The sequence below is a fragment of the Globicephala melas genome, chromosome 15 (assembly GCF_963455315.2).
Source record: "Globicephala melas chromosome 15, mGloMel1.2, whole genome shotgun sequence".
Classification (NCBI taxonomy): Eukaryota; Metazoa; Chordata; class Mammalia; order Artiodactyla; family Delphinidae; genus Globicephala; species Globicephala melas.
Genome location: NC_083328.1, coordinates 72,115,768 through 72,136,222, shown reverse-complemented (window position 1 = coordinate 72,136,222; position 20,455 = coordinate 72,115,768). Strand labels below are relative to the sequence as shown.

The 20,455-nt window shown below is 54.5% G+C and overlaps 1 protein-coding gene across 5 annotated transcripts in view; it reads left to right on the top strand.

Annotated features, from left to right (window-relative positions):
• The window catches only part of CDH22 (cadherin 22), a 131,227-nt gene that overhangs the window by 93,177 nt on the left and 17,595 nt on the right, over window positions 1–20,455 (top strand). For all 5 annotated transcript variants that reach the window (XM_060285475.2, XM_060285471.1, XM_060285473.2 and 2 more), the window contains exons 7-8: window positions 1,516–1,769; window positions 10,458–10,594. In XM_060285475.2, coding sequence (XP_060141458.1) covers window positions 1,516–1,769; window positions 10,458–10,594 — 391 coding nt within the window. The remainder of the gene's footprint in view (window positions 1–1,515; window positions 1,770–10,457; window positions 10,595–20,455) is intronic.

Genomic DNA, 20,455 nt, shown 5'->3' with positions numbered 1-20,455 from the left:
CCTACAATGACCCTCTGAAGTACTATTATTGCCCATTTTATAGATGAGAAACTGAGGCTCTGAGAACTTCAGACATTTACATCCAAGGTCATGCATCTTACAGAGCAGTTGTAGGGCTATGGGTCCGGGCAGTCTGGCTCCAGGATCCACCCTTTTAAGCATTAAGTGGTTTTCAGTCTTCTGACCTCCATTTGTCCTCACTGTAAGATGAGCCCATTTCACAGATGGGGAACTGGAGGCCCAGAGAAGCCCAGCATCACACAGCAACAGAATCAGGCCCCAAGCCCAGCCTGGGGACCCCAGCACAGCATTTGCTCTCATCCACAGTGCTGCCTCTATCCTGTCCCCCTCTCCTCCCTGGCTCTTGGGCCTCCCGCCTGCTCCAGCAGTGGCGCCCGAGGTGCCTCTGTGGAGTCAGTGCTGGCTCAGGGAGCAGAGCCCCCGCCTGATGGATGACCTGGCTCCAGAGCCCATCGCTCACTCCCAGACCAGGCCCGCGCCTGCCTCCCTGCATCCTGATTTCCCAGGCAACAGGATGGAGGAAGGAGGCAGGAGGTAGCCCTTCTTTTTTTTTTTTTTTTTTTTGGCTGCTGGAGAAGGGGGCGGGGGATGGGAGGTTCTGAGAGGAAAGGACGGTCCCTACACACAGGGCAGATCTCCAGGAAGGTGGCCCCTGCTGCTCAGATAGCTCCCCCACCGTGTAACGGAGGTGCCTGTGGTTCCACCGGTGCAATTTCTCTTTGCTCTAAGGCATTGTCCTTAGGAGGCCAGCACCCATACAGCCATGGAGCTTGTCCATCAGAGCGTCACCCACCAGCACTCTCTGATGAGAAGCAGGGCTCAGCATGGCTTTAGCCAGATCTCGGAGGAAAGCTCTAAGGCAGCCAGGCTTATCAGGCTCAACTCACATTAGCGGCTGCCACCAGTATATACCAGGAACGTGTCATTTAACCCTCCCACCTGAGGCCCAGAGAGGCCAAACAGACTGCCGGCAGACACAGAGCCAGTCAGCGCGGATCCAGTACCTTTCCTCTCATGGGCCTGGGACTTGGGAGCCGACCTTGGGCAAGTTACAGAGCCTTCTGGGCCTCGATTTCCTTGTGTGTAAAATGTGATAATAATAATACAAGCCTCTTTGGGATGTTGTAAAATAGATGAGCCACTATGTTTAGAACACAGGCACATAGCGCTTTGTAAGTTAATAAATCAATGCCCCAACCTACTGTGCTCTGTAGCGGGAAGTCTGGGTATCAGTACTTGACCCTGTGTCCCTGGACAAGACTGTCCCCAGCAGGGCCTTACTTTCTCCACTTGTAACCAGAGAGGGTTGGTCTGGGTCTTGGACAGCCAGTTCCGGGGTGCAGCCTGATACTCCGGAGGCCCTGCTGAGTCAACTGTCACCTTGGGCCAGCTCCGCCCTCTCGGGGCCCATCCCCCCTGACTTAGGATCTGTCCGCCCGGAGGTGTTGAGCAGACCACAACCCACTCACCGGCCCTCTGCTTCCTCCCCACCAGCGCCTGGACTTCGAGTCCCAGCCCGTGCACACCGTGGTCCTGGAGGCGCTCAACAAGTTCGTGGATCCCCGCTTCGCTGACCTGGGCACGTTCCGCGACCAGGCGATCGTGCGTGTGGCCGTGACCGACGTGGACGAGCCCCCCGAGTTCCAGCAGCCCTCCGGCCTCCTGGAGGTACAGGAGGACGCGCAGGTGGGCTCCCTGGTCGTCGTGGTGACGGCGCGGGACCCCGACGCCGCCAACCGGCCCGTCCGGTGAGACACCCGCCCGGGGCCGACGCCTGCTGCCTGCTACCCCGTCAGCGCCCTCGGACAGACGGCGGGCAGAGGGGGAGGGGGCAGGTCGGGGAGGGGAGGGGGAAAAGATGGTGTGGGGGGAGGGGAGAGAGAGAGATGGACACAGAGATGGAGAGAAACAGGCCGGGAGCCAAGGAGACAAAGGAAACAGGTTAGAGAACAGTCGCAGAGAGACAAGGGACCCAGGATAAGGAGAGAACCAGGTGTGACAGACACAACACAGTGACCTGGGCTCAACCTCAGTCCTCCACCAAAAAAAAAAAAAAAAAAGATAATTTCATCCTTTCAGCTTTTCAGGTCAAAAATGTTGAAAACCATCCTCGAGCTCTGTTTTTCTCTCACACCTCCCTCCAGTCCATCAGCAGCCCCTGTCATCCCTGCTTTAAAATCATCAGCAGAATCAGACCATTTCTCACCTCCTCCGCTGCTGCCACCCTGGTCCAAGCCACCTCCTTCTCCTGCCTGGATTACTGCCTCCTCGCTGGACTCCCTGCTTGTGTCCTCACACCTCTTCAGTCTAGAATGGGCACAGGAGCTAGACTGATCCCACCCAAATGTAAATCAGAGCGTGGCCCTCCTCTGCTCAAAGCCCTCCAAAGGCACCTCTCGGGCTCAGGATAAAAGCCCAGACCCTCACAGTGCCCCCCAGACCCTATGCGGTGTGGCCTCACTGTAACCTCTCAGACATCACCTCCCACGACCCTCCTTCCGTGGTTCACTCTGCTCAGCCACACTGGCCTCCGCCCAGCTCCGCAGATACACCCAGCCCGCCTCTACCCCAGGGCCTTTGCAGCTCCTGATCGCTTTGCTTGGAATGTTCTCCCCCTTAATATCCCCATGGTTGGTCCTTTCACTTCCTCCAGGACTTTCCTCAAGCATCAGCTTCTCAGTGCAACCTTCCCCAACCACTCTTTCTAAAATGTCAACCCCACCCCAACCTGTCCCCACACTTCGTATCCATTTTCCTGATGACTTCGTTTGTACCCCCCCTTAAAAGATAAACACCAGGAGGGTAGGGATGCATGTCTGTGTTCACGGCTGTATCCTCAGCGCCTCACCCACTGCCTAGCGCTCGGTGGACACTCCCTGACGCATGGTGAATGAATGACATGTAAAATCAGAGAAAGACTGAGAAAAGAGAGAGACTCATGGAGGGGTAGCGAGACCAACAATGAGAGGAAGTGACCAGAGAAGGAGGAGAGCCGGTGGAAAGAGGGCAGGAGTAACTAAAGGACAGAGGGACCTACCTGGCACTGTAGGAACAGAGAGAGGAGACTTGGAGAGAAAGCCAGAAAGGGGAAGAAATAGAATCAGACACAGAGAGAGAGGCAGAGCAGTGAGCGGGGCAGGTGGGTGGAGGGGAGGGGATGCTGCGGCACTATCAGTGTCCCAGGAAGGGTTTGAGAGCTGCAGCGGTTAGGGAGTCCCTGACTGTGGCCCAGGTTGGAAGAATGTCAGATAGAAAGTGATCCAGAGGAGAAGGTCGGGGTGGGGCGGATGGCCATTGTTGGATGGATGGGAAAAAGAGCCTGTAGCTTCCTGCTTTTTCCCTAAAACCCCTGTTACATAGTCAGTGAATGATCCCTCAGGCAACTGTGTGCCTAGCTCTGTGCTGAGCATTGGAGAAAGAGGGAAGGGAAGTTACTTTGAGGATCTCTGCATCACATAACTCCAGATGCGTGACATTCCCACCATCATCCGTGTGAACGGCTCAGATTTGTACAGTGCGCAGGCTGTGCAACCTTACATGGCAACCCGAGGTGAGGACACAAAGATGCCATCCTGCTTAACTACTCATGCACTTCCAGACTAGGAGCTACCCTCAGGGGTCTAGAAAGACTTCTTGAAGGAGGGAGGAATTGAACTAAGCTGGATACCTGAGCCTGGTCAGGTACAACTATGAAGAGAAGGCCATTCCCGGGTGCAGGCGTATGGAGGCAGGGGAGTGGTAGGTGTGCCTGGAAAAGAGTAGACTGTGATAGCTACAGGAGGCGGAGGGAGATGAGCTAGTGAGAGAGGTCTGACGGGCCTCAAAGGTAGGCCAAGGGGCTCAGACTGGTCCAGAGGTCCAGAATGCCTCCTGGGCTGCCTCCACCCTTCTCAAGGCCAAAACTGCCCTCCACTGCCTCTGAACTCCTCCACCGCCCTTCCATCCCTGCTACTGGTAGGTACAGTCTTTAAACATCCCCATCAGCCTTGGGCTCAGCCCAGACCTCTCCCAGGAGGGCATTATCACCCATGTTTGGCAGGAAACTCAGGCCCAGGGAGGGGAGGAGTTAAGAACCAGCAGTAGGAGCCTCATCCTTGCCTCCCAGGTCCCTGCTTCAGTCTGCCTGGCCCCCTCCTCTCCAGTACAGCTCTCCACACCCCCTCTCAGTCCTCTCCCTCCCACTCTCCGTTGACTTCCCTCCCCCCACCCCCCGCTTTTATCTGCACTGAAAGGGCCAACTTGGAAACCTGCTCTCACCTCTTTTCATCTCTCTTTGCTGCCTCTTCCCTGGGGCCCCTCAGATGTGGAGGCGGTGAGGAGCTTGAGACAGGTCCAATTTCATACGACAAACATTTACCCAACTCCTCCTCCATGCCCAGCCCTGAGCCAGGCCTGAGATGACTCAGCCACGGGCAGAGCTGGAGAGGAGCGCCCAGTCCATAGGGGACAGGCGTGGAAATGGGAGGCCAGAGAAGCGGTCCTCACAGGCCGCGTGTGCGGCCCAGAGCCCAGCTTATATTCCAGCTCCCCCAGTTCCAAAGGTTCTAGACTCAGCACCTATGCATTGAGACATGTCATGTCAGCCACTGACCCAGGAAATGGGGAAATGGTGATAAGACCCAGTCCCTCCCCTCATGGAGCTTGCGGGCCGTTGTGGGGGCAGACAGTCAACAAGTAGCTGTTGAGACACATCAACAAATGGTTAAAAGGGATCATTGCTGATAAGAGCTATGAAGAAAATAAACTACTATGTAATGGGATAAGGAGGACTGGGGCCACAGGGGGCTACTTTGGCTTAAGTTGTCAAGGAGCTGGCAGATGTGTTCACATCAGAATGATCAAGAGAGAGCCACCCAAACAAAGATGTGTGGAAGCGCTGTCCAGGTAGAAGGAACAGCAAGTGCAAAGGTCCAGAGGCAGGAACAAGCTTAGTGCGTTCCTGGAAATGAAGTGGTATCCTGGGAGATTTTGCCTAGCATAGTAGGCACCTTGGAAATACAGAAATACAGATGTACAGAGTGGTTTTTCTGAGTCGCTGCACTGGAGAGAGTGGAAGATGCCTCATACTGTGGCGTTTGGCCCTCAGGATGTAGTTAACTCATTCTACAGATGAAGGAACTGAGGGTCTGAGAGGAGAAGGGAGTCTCCCAGTGTCACTCGGCCTGAAAGGGGAAGGAATGAGATTTAACCCATGATTGTCTGCTTCTTGAGTCCAGCCTCCTGCCATTTCACTCCTGCTTCTGACTCTCTGTTTAGTTAGAACTATTTCCAACCTTACACTGTGCCCTTCCCTGTGCTTGAGGCCCAGAGAGTCAGATGGGGGCGATGGGAAGGCTGGGGCCCCGTGTGAGTGAATCTAGTGACAGATCTAAGCCTGAGTGGGCTGAGGCAGGGGCTAAGGACTAAGGAGCTCCAAGCAGGGGCAAGGACTCTGGGCACCAAGGAGGGATGGCCCCCGAGCAAGGATGAAGAGGACGAGGTTGGAATGGGAGGACAGCACTCCAGGGTGGAGTGATAGTGAGGGCCTGGTGGCAGGAACAGAATCATGGAGCCAGGAGGTTAAGTTCAGGGGCAGGGAGGTCAGCTGGATGAGCTCACGTGAGGGGGGTGGGCTGGAGATGAGGTCATGGGGGGGCACTTGGGGACAAGCTGTGAAGGGCCTTGAATGTCAGATGAAGGTGTGGAACTTTATCCCTAGGCAGTGGGAAGTCTTGGAAGGCTTTTGAGAGGAGGAGGAGAGGGCTCAGATGGGCCCATGCCTGGATTAGGCAGCCTTGCAGATAGACCGGCTGTTTATCAGCCCAGCCCCAGCCCTACCAGCCCCAGCCCCCTCATGAGTCTTCCTTGAATGCCAAAAACAGGAAAGCCCACACTGGACCAGAGAGAGAGTAAACACTTCATTTCCTCCCAGCAGTCCACAGTGGGGTGCAGCAGAAAGTACATGCACTTTAGAATCATGAATCCTAGCTCAGTTGTAGAATTGTGGGAAAATCACTGCACCCACTCCAAGCCTCAGTTTTCCCATCTCTAAAATGGGTGTCGTGGTAGTTCTTGCCTCATTCATTTATTCAAAAAAATAGGTACTAAATGTCTATCATGGACCAGGTTCTACGCTCCGTGGTACCGGGATTAGAGGGAGGATTAAGTGTTTGGTACATAATAGGTCCTCAGGAAATGAACATTACCATTTTTCTCGGTGCTCTGGACACCTGTTTCTCCCCTTCATTCTGCAACCAGAACTAACCACACACAAATTTCTAGGTGTCATGTGCAGGCTTTGAGTGTGTGCTTTAAAAGGGTTAGGGGGAGGGGAAAGAGTCGAAGACAGAATGGGGTGAGCAGAGAAGAATCCCCGGGTCAGAGGAGCAGCCCCTTTTGCATCTGAAGTTTCCCCCACTAGTAGCTCAGGTGGGGGCCGCATCATTCAGCCTGCTGCATGTACACGAGCCTGGACACAGGAGCACCGGGCAGCCTGGACACACATGAATCTGCAGACTTTCCTATCTGTCATGCCTGTGTGAGCTATCTATGCACATATTTATGTGGAGAAAACCCACATGCACTCAAGGCAGGAAGAAGTACCCTCCCCACTTCTCTCACCCTGACCTTGACAGCAGCAGCGTTTTGTGCTGTGCCCAGGGTGTGGGAGCACCCGCAGGTATACCTGGCTGGTCCTCAGGAGAGTACCCTTAGTTAGATCTGGGAATCTGGACAGACAGACGTGGCTTGGGAACTTGGCTCTGCCACTAACCAGCCCTTTTGACCCGGGGCGAGGCACCTGGCTTCTCTGAGCCTCAGCTTCCTCATGTGTAAAACGGCAGCGGCAGTGATGACTGTTACCTGCAAGCACTGGAGGAGCTCGTGCATGTGAAGCCCTTACACAGGCCTGTCACAAAGTCTTGCTGAGCAAATAAAAATAAGAGCTAATCCATACGTCATGTGCTAGGTGCCCAGCGCTGTTAAAAGTGTTTTATTGGTAGTACTTGTCTAATCCTCACAACCACCCTGTGAGGTAGGTGTTATTATTAGCGCCATTTCTAAGATGGAACCAAAGACCAGAGAGGTTAAGTGACTTGCTCAGGGTCACACAGCTAGGTTTCAAACCTAGCCAGATGGCCACCAGATCCGCACTCCTGACCGTCATTCCCAGGCTTTCTTTGCACGTGTGCACACGCACACACACACTAGCAGACACATACCCATACTCTGTCACTGTACTCTTCCACCCACACCAGCTGCTGTTCCCCTTCCTGCCCTTCAGATCCTGGCTGACCAAATGAGAAGTAGGGCAGTGAGAACTGAGCAGAACCTTCTAGACCACAGATGCCTCCTGTCCTTCTCAGACCGCTGGCAATGCTGCCATGTCCATACATGGTGCCTCCCACCCCCAGGCACACAGACCACACACTGGGTTGAAGGGTCACCTGTGTCCCCCTTACCAGACATTTCGGAACGCTCATTAGAATAACAGTAGTTCTCACTCCGGGAGTCATTTTCCTGGAACCCAACTAGGCACCTGTCCCCTAGCTAGGCACTTAATCATCCCAACCAGTTGCAAGGTGGGAGTAAAATCGGTTCCATTTTGCTGAAAATTAAGGCTCAAAGATGCAGTGACTTGTCCGGGGACATCATGGATCCAGACCCAGGGCTGAGCGGCTGCCTCTTGTACCTTCCAACTGCAACACAGCGTCACACACCAGTTTCCACCCACAACACAGACACACAACTCTTGCACCTACACGTGAGGGGTACACAAGCGTCCCCCGCTGCCCCCCACATCTGCCAGGCCACACTCCTTGCCACACACCACGCCCTCCGCCCCTCCCTCCCATTCACTCGCTGGCTCCCTGAGCTGGAACAAAGCCACCTGGGCTCAGCGGCCACACTGACCTGCAGCCCCAAGTCTTTAGCTGGTTAACGGAGGCTCCCCGTGGCTCCCGCCCCATGGCCTTGGGAACAGCTGCCTCCACTTAGATTCCAGACCCCCTTCTCCTCCAGGAGGGAACAGAAAAGAACTGGGAGGAGGAGGGAGAAGAGAGCAAACAGGTCTGAGCCGAGAGGGGAGGAGAAACAAGAAGGCGGTGGGCATCCTCCCACCAGCCTGGCCTCACGCCCAGCCCTGACCAGGTGATCAGGAGCCCCAGGCTAGGTCATGCCCCTGGCTCTCTCCTGGACTCACTTCTCCCACCTGTAAAATCAGGAGGAGGTCTCCACGTTCCTTCCAGCTGAGCTGACGCTACTCAGAGTCTGGTTCTACCTCCTTTGGACCCAAACATCCGACAGGCCAGGCTCGGGGCAAAGGCAACCTGAGACTCCATGCCTTGCCACTTTGGATGGTTCAGTGCGCTAGAAAGAACTCTGGGTGTAGAGGCCCATATTGGGGTACAGATTCCAATTCTGTGACAGTCCCTGTGCAACCTTGGGCGGGGTTATCACTAGCCCATATGGCACCTTTCGTAAATAAGAAAAACGTCGCCTTTTGAGAAGATGCTCCCTGGGCTAGGACACATGGCTGGGCAAGCGGAACACTGGCTGGACTTCACCCCCCCCCCTTCCGCCTGTTAACTCTGTGCAGGGCACAACCTGCACAACCGTACTTGGCAGCCCTAAGCTTGGCAAGTTTCCTCTCTGAGCCTCAGTGTCTCCATCTGCAAAATGGGGTGAGATCACATCAGCCTCACAAGATGCCAGGCAGGGATGGACATTGTCTGTCTTGTTTGCCATTTTATCCCCAGGGCTTAGCACATAGCAGCACAGAGAAGGCACTCAGTTAATGTTTAGGCGTAAAGGAACGAAGGGAGGGATGGCTGGAGGAAAAGTAAGCTACAAACAGCTAGGAGCTATACCGGTGAGAGGAATTGTCATCTTGGATCTGAACCTCCCCACACACTTTCACCCAGGTCAGGAGGACCCAGGCTGATCAGGGCCAAGGAGAATATAGGCTTAGCAGCTTAGGGACAGGAAGGGGCAATAAACTAGGGACTCAGGAGATGCCCACTACACCCACGTGCCCAGGGCTTTTCAGTTTGACACGAGCCTCCACTTCCACTACAACAGTGAATATGAAAATAAGGGCTGTCACCTCTGCCCAGTTCCATGAATTACCTCCTCTAACCCACACCAGTGTGAGGTGAGTATGAATCACCCTATTTTCCAGACAACCAAACAGAGGCCAAAGAGGTCCAGTGACTTGTCCAAGGTCACACAGGTGGAATAAGAAGCAGAGGATTCAAAGCCAGCTCCAGCTGCTCCCAGATCTGTGCAGTCCCACTGGACATCATTATCCCCATTCAACAGATGAGGAAACTGAGGCCCAGAGAGGTTTGGTAATGCAGCCAAGGCCCCACTGAAGGGTCATCTCAGGGCTTCGGGTTCCCACAGAGGGTGTTTCTTGTATCCTCAGTTTCCCCGCTCTGGAAGATGGGGGAAGGGCCCCTTTCCTTCTGCTGGTGGAAGTGGGAGGGGCGCCCCGCTGGGGCGGAGCCCCACCCCACCACGCTCCTTTGTCCCCGCTTCACAAAGAGCCCTTGCTAGGCATTAGGGGCCTTCGTCGGCCGTGCAGCCTGGCGGCGCCCCCTCCCGCGTTATCAGCGCCGGGAAGCGGCGGAGAGAGCTGGCGGGGCCTCTCTGGGCCGCCGCCTCCCGAGACATGTGTTGGACACGGGCCTTTCAGGCCTGGAGTAGCCGCACAAAGGCCGGGGAAGAAGGCGGAACAAAGGGCTTTTTCACGCGGCAACGAAAAAGCCGCAGATTAGCACGGGCATGCTAAGCTGGCGGGGAGGGGCCGGCGGCCATCCCCCCAGATCCCTTCCCGCCGCCTCCGCTCAGCCCGTGTGCCCTGTCTGGGGCCTCCGGAGAGCCTCAGAGCGACAGAGTCAACCCACTCTCTCCTGCTCAAAATCCCCCTTGGCGCCCCAGGACGCTCAGCCCCCTGAATTCTGCACTCTGCCTGTTCTGATGCCTCCTCCTCCCCACTTCCCAGTTCTGGCCGTTTTTGCACCATAAGCCATTCCCTAAGTAATTCTCACCGCCCTTTGCAGCTTCTGTTCCCCCTGCCTGAAATGCCGTCCTGTCCCTTTCTCAAGCCCAACTCTAGGGTCACCTCTTACGGAAAGATAAGAATCAAATATCCCGCGGGTGCTAACTCTATGCTGGGCCCTTTGCCTTCTTCCAGCCCTCACAACGACCGTGGGACGCAAATCATTAGCCCCATTACCCAGCTGAGGAAACTGAGGCTCAGAAAGCTTGAGGGTTGCCCATGGACACATGGCAGGTACCCAGTGCAGCTGAGATGCAAACTCAGATCCATTTCCACTCCTCTGCTTCTTGTGTCTCCCAGGCAGGTGGTTCCTCTTTGGGGGTAGGGTGGAGGGACATGGGCACAGGCTCCACTGGCGCCAGGCCACCTTCAATCAGCCCCGCCCTGCCTCCCTCAGGTACGCCATTGACCGTGACTCAGATTTGGACCAGATTTTTGATATCGATGCGGACACGGGCGCCATCGTAACCGGCAAGGGGCTGGACCGAGAGACTGCCGGCTGGCACAACATCACTGTGCTGGCCATGGAGGCGGGTGAGCCAGGGGGCGTGGCGCATATGGGAGGGAGGGGCGATGGCTGAGGGCTGGAGCTGGGGCGGGGCAAAGCCCAGGGGGGAGGGGCCAAAGGCTGGGGGCGGGGCAAAGAGTAAGAAACTGGGCAAAGCTAGGGTGGGGGAGTGGTCAGCAAAAGCTGACCCGCAGGAACAAAGATCTGGGAAGGCTCCCAAGCCAAAAAATGAGGGCCAGTCTTGGGTCTGGCTTTCTTACCTCAGCATTTATTGAGCACCTACTACACACCAATCCCTTTTTTAGAGGCTGGGGATACAGCCCTGAACAAGATAGAAGAACTCCTTTCTCCATGGGGTAGAGTTAGACCATCAACAAACTGAGAGAAAGGGCGTACGCATGTCAGCTGATGCTAAGTGCTAAGTGCTAACAAGAAACTGAGAAAGAAGGAAGTAGAGGAAGGGGATCGGGAGGGGATTGTTTCTCTTAGGGGAAGGGCTCTCTGAAAAGGAGACATTTCAACAGAGAGCTCAGTAAGCTCCCTCTGAGCTCTGCCGCCGTCCGAGGGAAGAGTGTTCCAAGGAAAGGGAACAGCCAGTGCAAAGGGCCTGAGGTAGTAGTTTGCCTAGCGTTGGAGGAACAGCAAGGACAGTGTGGTTGGTGAGGGGCAAAGTGGTCAGCCATTGCAAGGTTTTTGGACTTGACTCCAAATGAGGTGGGAGTCACTGGGGGGGTGTTGAGTAGAGGAGGGAGGTTGCCTGACATGATACCTCTGGCTGCTGCATTGCGAATAGACCAGGAGCTCCGAGGCGGGGGCGGGGGCGTGGAGGGGGAACAGGGGCTCAGCCAGAAGTTACATGCGACAGTGCCCAGAAGATGAGACAGTGGCCTGGCCCAGGATGATTAGCCATGTTAATGGTGAGACGTGGTCAGCTTTGGGAAACAGACTGAAGACAGAGCCCGCAGGACCTGCTGATGGGATGGTACAGAGGAGAGATAGAGAGGGGTCAAAGGATGACTCCAAGGTGCTTGGCCTGAGTTTCTGGAAGTGTGTGTGTGTGTGTGTGTGTGTGAGAGAGAGAGAGAGAGAGAGAGACATGCAATTTGGCACAGCTGGGGAGGAGTGTGAGCTGAGAGAGAAAGAGGGGGCCCTGGGACATGGGGGCCAGACAAGTCAGGCCGTGGAGGAGGAGCTAAGAGCATGGAGGGTCACGCCACCCAGGAGTGGGGACAGGGCAGTTCTAGGCCTCCTCCACAACCACAGCAACACTGCCACTGCCCCTGCCTGGACCTGCTCTGCAAGCTCCCCCACCCTGTCAGCTCGCCAGGTCTCAGGAGCCAGCAAAGCCTCCAGGAAGCAGTGGTGACAACAGGAATACTCAGAGTCTCTGAGCCTTGGGTGGGGTGGGCGCCGTTCAAACTCCCCTCTGCATACCTCAGCCCCAGGCCCCTCCTGCCACTTCGAGGCCTCCTGGTGGACTCCCTCCTCCTCCGCCTGCTGGTGCCTCCCACTTCCCAGGCACCACCAGCCCATTCCAGACAAGGAAGTCCCTAGGCTGAAGTTCCCTTGTCTCTTTCAACTTCGGTTTAAAAGAAAATACAATGCTGGCTCAAACCTCAGTGCCTGCTGCTCCCGAGCCTTTTAATCCACTTCTCCACCGCATGAAAGGGAGATAACAAAGGTGGCTGGAGAGGAAGTGGTGGCTGGACTGGAAGGAAGACAGCTCACCCTCCTTACCTCCCCGAACCTGCCCCTTGGGCAACCATGGGGACTGGCCCAGCTGCTGGGCAGAGATGCCTCCTCTCCCTACCCACAGATACATCTCCTCTACCAGCTGTCACACCGCCCAAAGGCCCACCACTAGCAAGCCCGTTCTGGGGTTAAGCATTGTGCTTCTACCCAGTGAGTCTCTTTCAGAAAGCAGCTAGAGCCACATACAAAGTCTGCAGTGCTGCCGTTTCACAGGAGAGAGCGTGTCCGGGGGACTCTCCCCCACAAACATTTTACAATGTTTACCTAATAGCTACTGAGCTCCATGCTTCCTAGCACGTACTTTATTGATCATGATCTGTTACAGAGCCGCACCCATTTTACCGATGGGAAAATCGAGGCTCAGATCATTAGGAGATTTGTCCAAGGACGTGCGGTGGCAGAACTGGGATTTGGACCAAGTGTTCCTGGTTTCCTCTGCAGCTTTGCTACGTGGCCTCCCTTTCCCTGGTACTCTGCTCTCGGGACCCCACCCCAACCCCCAACCCTCCCCAGCAACTGAGCTGGGGAAGGAGATGAGTCTCTGCAAGGAAGGGACTGGTCGCTGGGCTAGAGATCACTCCCCTCTGAGCTGCAATTCACAACCCCTGCCCAACCCTCACCGAGGATATTAATCAATGGGAAAATGAATTATTCCCACTTCACAGTGCTGGTGGGAGGATTAACTAGGATAATACATGGAAAGGACTTAGCCTAGTACTTAGCTCTCAGTTCATGGTATCTATCGATCTCGACTCTGTGCACTTGGCTTCAGCACCAGCTCTGTGCCAGGCACTTTACAATGCTGTGCTCGTTGAATCTTGCCACCTATCTGGTGTTGATTCTGCCGTTATCCCCAGTGCGTGGATGAGGAAACTAAGAGAGGTGAAGTCATTTGTCCAAATTCCCAGCGCAAGCCTGTCAGACTGCACAGCCCGCTGTCACCCAGATGCCCCTCAAGTCATATGTCTTTGGTACCAGGCACGAAGCCAGGAGTGTTGCAAAGAATCCACCCACTCCGGCTTCTTGCCATCTCTGTGAGACAAGGACAAATTATTATCCCCACTTTACAGCCAAGGAAATAGAGGCTCGGGAAGGAACAGCGATGGCCCGGAGTCACAGAGCGAGTCCACGCAGGGCCAGGGCTCCCAGCAGCCAGCCGGGCCCCCAAGTGCAACACCCGTGTCTTCCTGCTGAAGCATCCCTTTGGCTTCCTCAGAAACGGGGGATGGTGGTGGGGTCACGGTGCCGCGCCTGCTCTGGGTGTAACAAACACGAGGTGACAAGAATCAGAGGGAAAATATTTATACACAGCCGCTGAGCTTTGCCAGCACCTCGGAGGATGCAGCGCTCAGCCGGGAGCCGCCACCTGTCACACCGGATTACCTCAAAGACTCCCGAACCACTTAGTATGCCCGCTCCCCCCCCCCCCCCGCCCCAAACTTCTGAGTCATCCATTCTGCCCATGCAGATGCTCCTTCCACTGACATTATCTTTAACGTTTTGTAATCATGAAATATTAATGACCGTTATTGAATTTAAAGCACAATTTGTGTCTGAATCCTTCAGTGGAAAGGGCAGTTGTAAAGGGACAGTCTTCAAAGAGATGGCGGGGTGGAGGGGGAGACTTGGAAAGCCCGTGCTGGAGTGGGCGGTGCCGGGGGGCTGCATCCGGCCCTCTCTTCCAGGCCCTAAGCTGGTCCGGAGGGGTGGTCTCTAGCCGCCCCGGACAGCAAAGAGTTAAGCAGATTAGCTAGAGCTTCCCCATCTGGGTCACCCCAGGCCAAGTCACGGTTTTACAGCCCCCTGGATTTTTCCTTATACCGCAAAGCGCACTTTATGATTTATATATGCATTTGTGTGCGTGCTTTGTTCATCTCTCTTCCCCAGGAAACGGTACCTTCCATGAGGGCAGGGTCCCATGTGTATCTGTAGCATTCACACCGGGCCTGGCACTTAGAAGCTGTGTATAAACATTTCCCGAATGGATAGATAGATGGGCTTGCCCACCCAGTTAGGAAGGCAGGGCGACATGATGGAGAAAAACTGGTTCTAGTGGCATGGCTCCCGGCTGTGAGTTTGGGCAGTTGTTTCCCCTCTTCTTGCCTTAGTTTTCTCATCTATTAAATGGTACCGTATTGGATAGCTATAAGGATAATAACTGTATTGTTAACTATTCATAACAGTGGCTTCTATTTATTTGAAGCTCACAATATACCAGATATTGTGCTGAATGCTTTATATAAAGTGTCTGCTGAGGGCCTCTTGTCACCCACCTGCTCTGGGCACTGGGATCTGGTGATAAAAAGTCTTGGCCACTGACCTCAGGAGTTCACAGGTGGGCAGAGAGACACATCAACTGTCAGTGGCAACGCAGAGTGCAAGGAAGGGGGAGGTGGGCATTCAGGAGGTGTAGCCAGGGACTTGCCTCCCTACAGGAGAAGGCAAGAGACTTCCCCAGAGGAGGGGACATTTGAGTTGGGTCTCAAAGGCTAAGGAAAGGGGGTTTGGGAGCTCCCAGCAGAAACAGCCCCACATGCTCAGGCCTGGAGGCTAGGCCGGCAGAAAGACCCCTGTCCATTCTGAGAATGGAGAGACTGGGCGTGGCCAGAGGCTGGAGCCAGAGAATGGCTGGAGTAGGTGGGGTGAGGTGAGTGTGCGGAAGCTCACTGGGCCTCTACAGGAAGGACCTCGGATGTTCTGTGAGCAGCCGGGCATCTCCTGGAGACGACAGGGAGCCAGTGCAGGTTTTAGAGCAGAAGAGGAAGATGGTCAGCTGTGCAGTCCGCAGCAGTCACTCGGGCTGCTGGGGGAGGGTGGACGGGATGGGGGCAGCCTGGAGCAGGCAACAGACGGGAGGCTGTCGGGAAGACTCGGGCTTGGACATGTGCTGAGGGTACAGGGCAGGGTGGGGACGGGCAGGAGGAAGTACCAGGGAGGCTGACTGTGGTGCCATCTGGGGAAGAGGCCTGGCACAGCCCTGCATGGAAGGGCTTGCTTCGTAAGGCAGTGAGCTCCCCATCACCAGAAGTGTGGAAATGAGGCCTGGGTTCCTCTTGGATTGGGTAACTCCCGGGATCCTGTGCCACCTGTGTACTTAACAGATGCCACCACGAACAAAGATTTTTGTGATGTCCATGGAGTCTCATAAGACAGCCCAGAGTATCAGGACCAGCCTAGCCCTAGGGAGGAAAACTTTCTCCCACCCCACCCCCCAATGCCAGGGCCCCTGTTTTACCCAGAAGTCCTCCAGCACCCTACGGAGGACCAAACATCCCCACCCCAATAAGGTCAAACCTCCAATCTCCACTTGGACGCCAAACAGATAATCAAAGAAACAGAGAAGGGCACCCTAACCTCATGCTCCCAATGGAGGTGAGTGGGCACGGGGCAGGGAGTGCAAGGCGACCGCCTCTGGCAGCCCTGACACCCCCCTCCGCCGGGCACACTCCCACCTGCTCACCCAGCCCCCCTCGACGTCCTGCCTGTCTTGGCCAGCTCGTAATTGGGATGATAAATCTTCCTGCCCAGCTGGCCAGCGCTAATCAGAGCCTGGTGTTTGGATGCGATTTAATTCCCTCGAGAGGAGGGAGGCGCTGAGGGGACGGTGGAGAAGAGGGTCCAGGCTCTGGTCCTCCCACCCTTGCACCACTGCAAGGAGGTACCTTCCAGCTGCCCCCCACCTCTCTGCCCCCCTTCCTCCCCCCTCTCCCCACTTCTCACTCTCCTTCCCACTCCTGCTCTTGTGACCCCACTTCTCTCTCTCTCTGTGACAGCCAAGGAGAACTTCAGAGTCCAGCTCCATTTGTTTCACAAATGAGAAAAGCTTGGTCCAGAGAGAGAGGCAGGAAGAGGGTCACACAGCTTGACTGCTCCCTAGATGGTGGGATCTGGGCGGGGGGAGCGTGAAACCCTCACAGAATTAGTCCATCCAGAGGTCTCAGTCTCTCCCTGTCGTCACCTCCACAGCATCCCAGCATAGTCAGGGGTGCCACAGACAGTGAAATCCATTCATTCGCTAAATCTTTAAGTACCTACTGTGTGCCATGCACAGAGGGGCTGTGGATACAGCAGCAAACACAAGAGACCAAAATTCTGCTTACTTTCTGGTGAGGGAGATAGACGATGGGCAAGTTAAGTGAGTAAATATATAGCAGGTGTTGGGTAAGTGCTGTGGAGAAAAGTAGAGCAGGGAAGTGGGTAGCTGGTGGGATGACAAGGAACAAATTTAAATAAGGTCATCAGGGGAGGTCTCTCTGGGAAGACATCTGGGCAAAGATCTGAAGGAGGGAAAGGAGGAAACCTGGAACAGAGGGAAGGGGAGAGCCAGGTGAGGGACGAGGCCAGGGAGGAAGATCACAAGGGCCTTATGGGCATGTAGGTCTTGGGCTTATAGTCTGAGTTCCCAGGACTAGGGCAGTCAAGGAAAGCTTCCTGGAGCAGGCAGAGACATTTGTTTGGGGCCTTGAGGCAAGTCGGATTCTGGCAGCTGAAGATGGTCAGAAAGGCAGTACCATTTGATGGTTAAAACTCCCCTTTTGGACCCAGACCCAGGTTCCATTGACGGTTCCCTGTGAGACTTCGGGCAAGTTCTTTAGCCTCTCTGAGCCAGTTTCCTCATCAGCAAAACGGCAATAATTCAAATCCCTACCTCCCACGACAGTGGACAGGATGAAATGAGGCAGCACAGACCCTGGCCCACGGCAGGTGCTCGATATGTGTTTGCTGGTGTCCTGGCAGGAGCATATCCCTAGGAGTTCCCTAACAGGGTCACCAGGCCAGGCCCCATCCCCCCTACACTTCCTACTGGCCTCTAGCCCTCCAAGTCCAGTTTGGTCCAGACACCAGGTTAGGAACTGCTAGGAGGTGGGGGTCTTCCTTAGAAGGAATCCAGAATCTTACTATCTACAGCCTCCCCTCCCACCCCAGGACCTTTGCACATGCTGTTTCTACTGCCTGGGGCACACTTTCCTTCCCATCCCCTTCATCTGATTACTTCCTAGTTGGATCTCAGCCTAAAGGTCACCTACGCCAGGGCAAAAATCCCTGCACCCCACCAGGGTAGGCACCCCTGCCTCATACTCTCACAGTCCTGGACTTTTTTCTCTCTACTTTTATCACAGTCTAGAGTGATATCTGTCCCTGCCGCTAGACCAAGAGGCCGTGTTGGTCTTGTTCAATGTTGTGTTCTTGGTACAAAGGAGGCGCTCAAACTGTAATAGTCAGCAAAAACCAGAAGTCTCAGTTTCAAATTGCCTGGTTCAATCCCCCGTCTGTTATACGTAAGGGATGCTGAGGCCCAAAGAAGGTTAAGGGGCCTGCCCACACAGCACAGCAGCTCTCCCACCCAAGCCTGCTCTCTTCCCAAGGCACCCAAGGAATTGCCCACCCTCCTCTGCCCCTCGGCCCCCCAGGGCTATACCTGCCACCTCCCCAGGTTAACGGTGAGCCGGCTCAGAGAGGAAGCACCGGGCTGAAGCACGTTTAATTTTAATTTAGGAATCGGTTAAGACTGCGGGCCTGCTCAGCTCTGGGTTGTCAATCAGCCTTCCTCAAGGCTGCATCAATTAGTTTAAAAATATTGAATGTAATTTTGCCTGACACAACATATTGCAGCTACTGCAAAATATAATTTATTTTAGAAGAAGAAATAATTAAACTAATTTGCATGTCAGTCAGCTGAACTGAAATGCCAAGGGAGGGGCGTGGGACCCATGGGGGATCCAGCCCCTGGACACAGCACCTGCCACTGGGCATTAGGTGAGGTCAGCCTGGGCCTCGGTCCGAGCAGTAGCTGCGTCTGGATGGACAAATATTCAGGCAGCAGGAGGGCCCACTGGCATTGCATCTAGACCACGCACTGGACTTAAGAGTCGGGAGACCTAGGACCCAACCTCAGTTCTGCCACTGACTTGCCTGTGGCTTTAGACAAAGTCTTGCCCCTTTCTGGGCCTCGGTTTCTCCATCTACAAAATGGGTTTAGGGAATTCCCTGGCAGTCCAGTGGTTAGGACTCTGTGCTTTCACTGCCGGGGCCCCGGTTCGATCCCTGGTCGGGGAACTCAGATCCTGCAAGCTGTGTGGCGCGGCCAAAAATTAAATTAAAAAAAAAATGGTTTTAACAAGACCTCCTTTATGGGTTGTTTTCAGGATCCAATGATGTCATAGATAAGAAAGTTTGTTATAAATTGGAAAATCCTGCACAAAGAGGAATGTTAATTAATTGATGGATTTCTTATTTTATACTAGAAACATTTAAGTTGGTAAAAATTACGCATTATTATCAATTATTACAAATGATGCTAACTGTGATCGGGAGGGGTTTGGAGGAAGCCAATCAGAGGCGAGATACCCGGTTGGACCTCCCCCAGCACCTGCCAGTCACCCCAGGCAGTAGTTTGCAACACTTGCTATTGATACATATTAGATTCACCTGGAGCTGTTAAACAAACCGTCAACGGGCTTCCCTGGTGGCGCAGTGGTTGAGAGTCTGCCTGCCGATGCAGGGGACACGGGTTCCCTCCGCGTCCGGAGCCTGTGCTCCGCAACGGGAGGGGCCACAACAGTGAGAGGCCCGCGAACCGCCAAAAAAAAAAAAAACAAAAACATCAATGACCAAGGCTTGGGCTTAGAACATTTTAAAGGCTTCCCAGGTGATTCTAATAGCCAAGTTGAAGACTGCCACGATGTCAAGAGCACAGGATGCTGACTTAGGGCTGGACCACAAGCTCTGGGGGGTCCAGACCAGCTCCCAATTCAGGGGTCTGTGGGATAAGCTCTGTAGGTGGCAACTTTAGCGACGTAGAGGCACACCTCTCGGCTGCCCTGCCTCTCAGATCTGCCAAATCCTCACGCCAAAAAGGATTCAGGGCCTTCCCAAGAGGTGATCCATGACATTTGAAAGGAGGAGATAGGACAACAGCAAGACGGTAAGGTAAGGATGTTCTAACTAATCTTATTGTGACAAACATTGCAATATCTACATTTATTTTACACCTTAAACTTACACGGTGTTATATGTCAATTACATCTCAATAAAGCTGGGGGAGAAAAGAGGTAGGAGAGGCCCAGCAGAACCCAGAGGAATGCTACAATAATGGGGGTCTCACCAGCAGTGGACCCAACCCTCCAGCAGAGTGTCTGCCCACTGAGGATCTTATCCTACTCTGAGGTCCCCCTTCTGCATGGCCCCATAGGACCCTGTCTCTCCCTCCAGCCCTGCACACCCCACCCGCTGCAGGGGAGGGGCCCTGGCCACCCCCTACCCTCCTTCTGCCTCAGTGGGGAGAGAGGTGCCTGATCCTGACAGCGGACCTCAACCTCCCCTCCGAAGCACCCCCCGGCTGGCTGTTTAAGTTCTCTGGCAAAACACTCTTAAAAATAACAGCTCACCCGACATTCCCAGTCACGACTGCCATCTCCCACCCCCAGAAAATCCCCCACTAATCGCTGAAGCAGCAGATCTGGGTGAGCTGAGAAGATAAGGCGCCCCTGCCTAAGGGGAGCTCCAGAGGGGAGTCGGGGTCTGAGTTAATTAAGGACTCCCCCCCTCCCCCTGCTTCCTTTCCCTGACCCCCGCAGGAGGTGGCTGCACCTGCCTCCCAATCTCCATTTCTCTTTTTATCAGCACAGGAGCAGCTGCAGTCGGCATCCAGTGGGGCCCTGAGTTCAGAGAAGGAAGCAGCCACCCAGCCCCGACTTGCCCCCAAAACTCATGGGATTCCTGGCTGCCTGGAAGCTTCCAGGCTGCCCCCAAAATAGCTCCCTGTCAGCCGGGTCAGAGACCCAGCCTTCAGGTCACCTCTTGGAAGCGGGTAGTTTCCTCTCCCAGTGGATGTCCTTGATTTCACTGGCGGGTAGAACATGTCAGTAATGAACTCATGGCTAAGATAGCCAAGGACAGGGCACCAGTAAACACTCAGGGGTCTGGGTGGGGGGCTATAAAGGGCCAACATTCAGGGTGCTTCTCGGATGAAGTATCCCAACAGCCTAGGGTCACTGAGTGTCATTCAAGGATATCTGTTGATTTAACAAATCCTTATGTAACACTTATGTGCTATGTACACAGTTTTAAGTGCTTTGCACCTATTAACTCAATTTGTCCTCTTAACCAACCTGTTACTAGTAGCTCCATTTTGT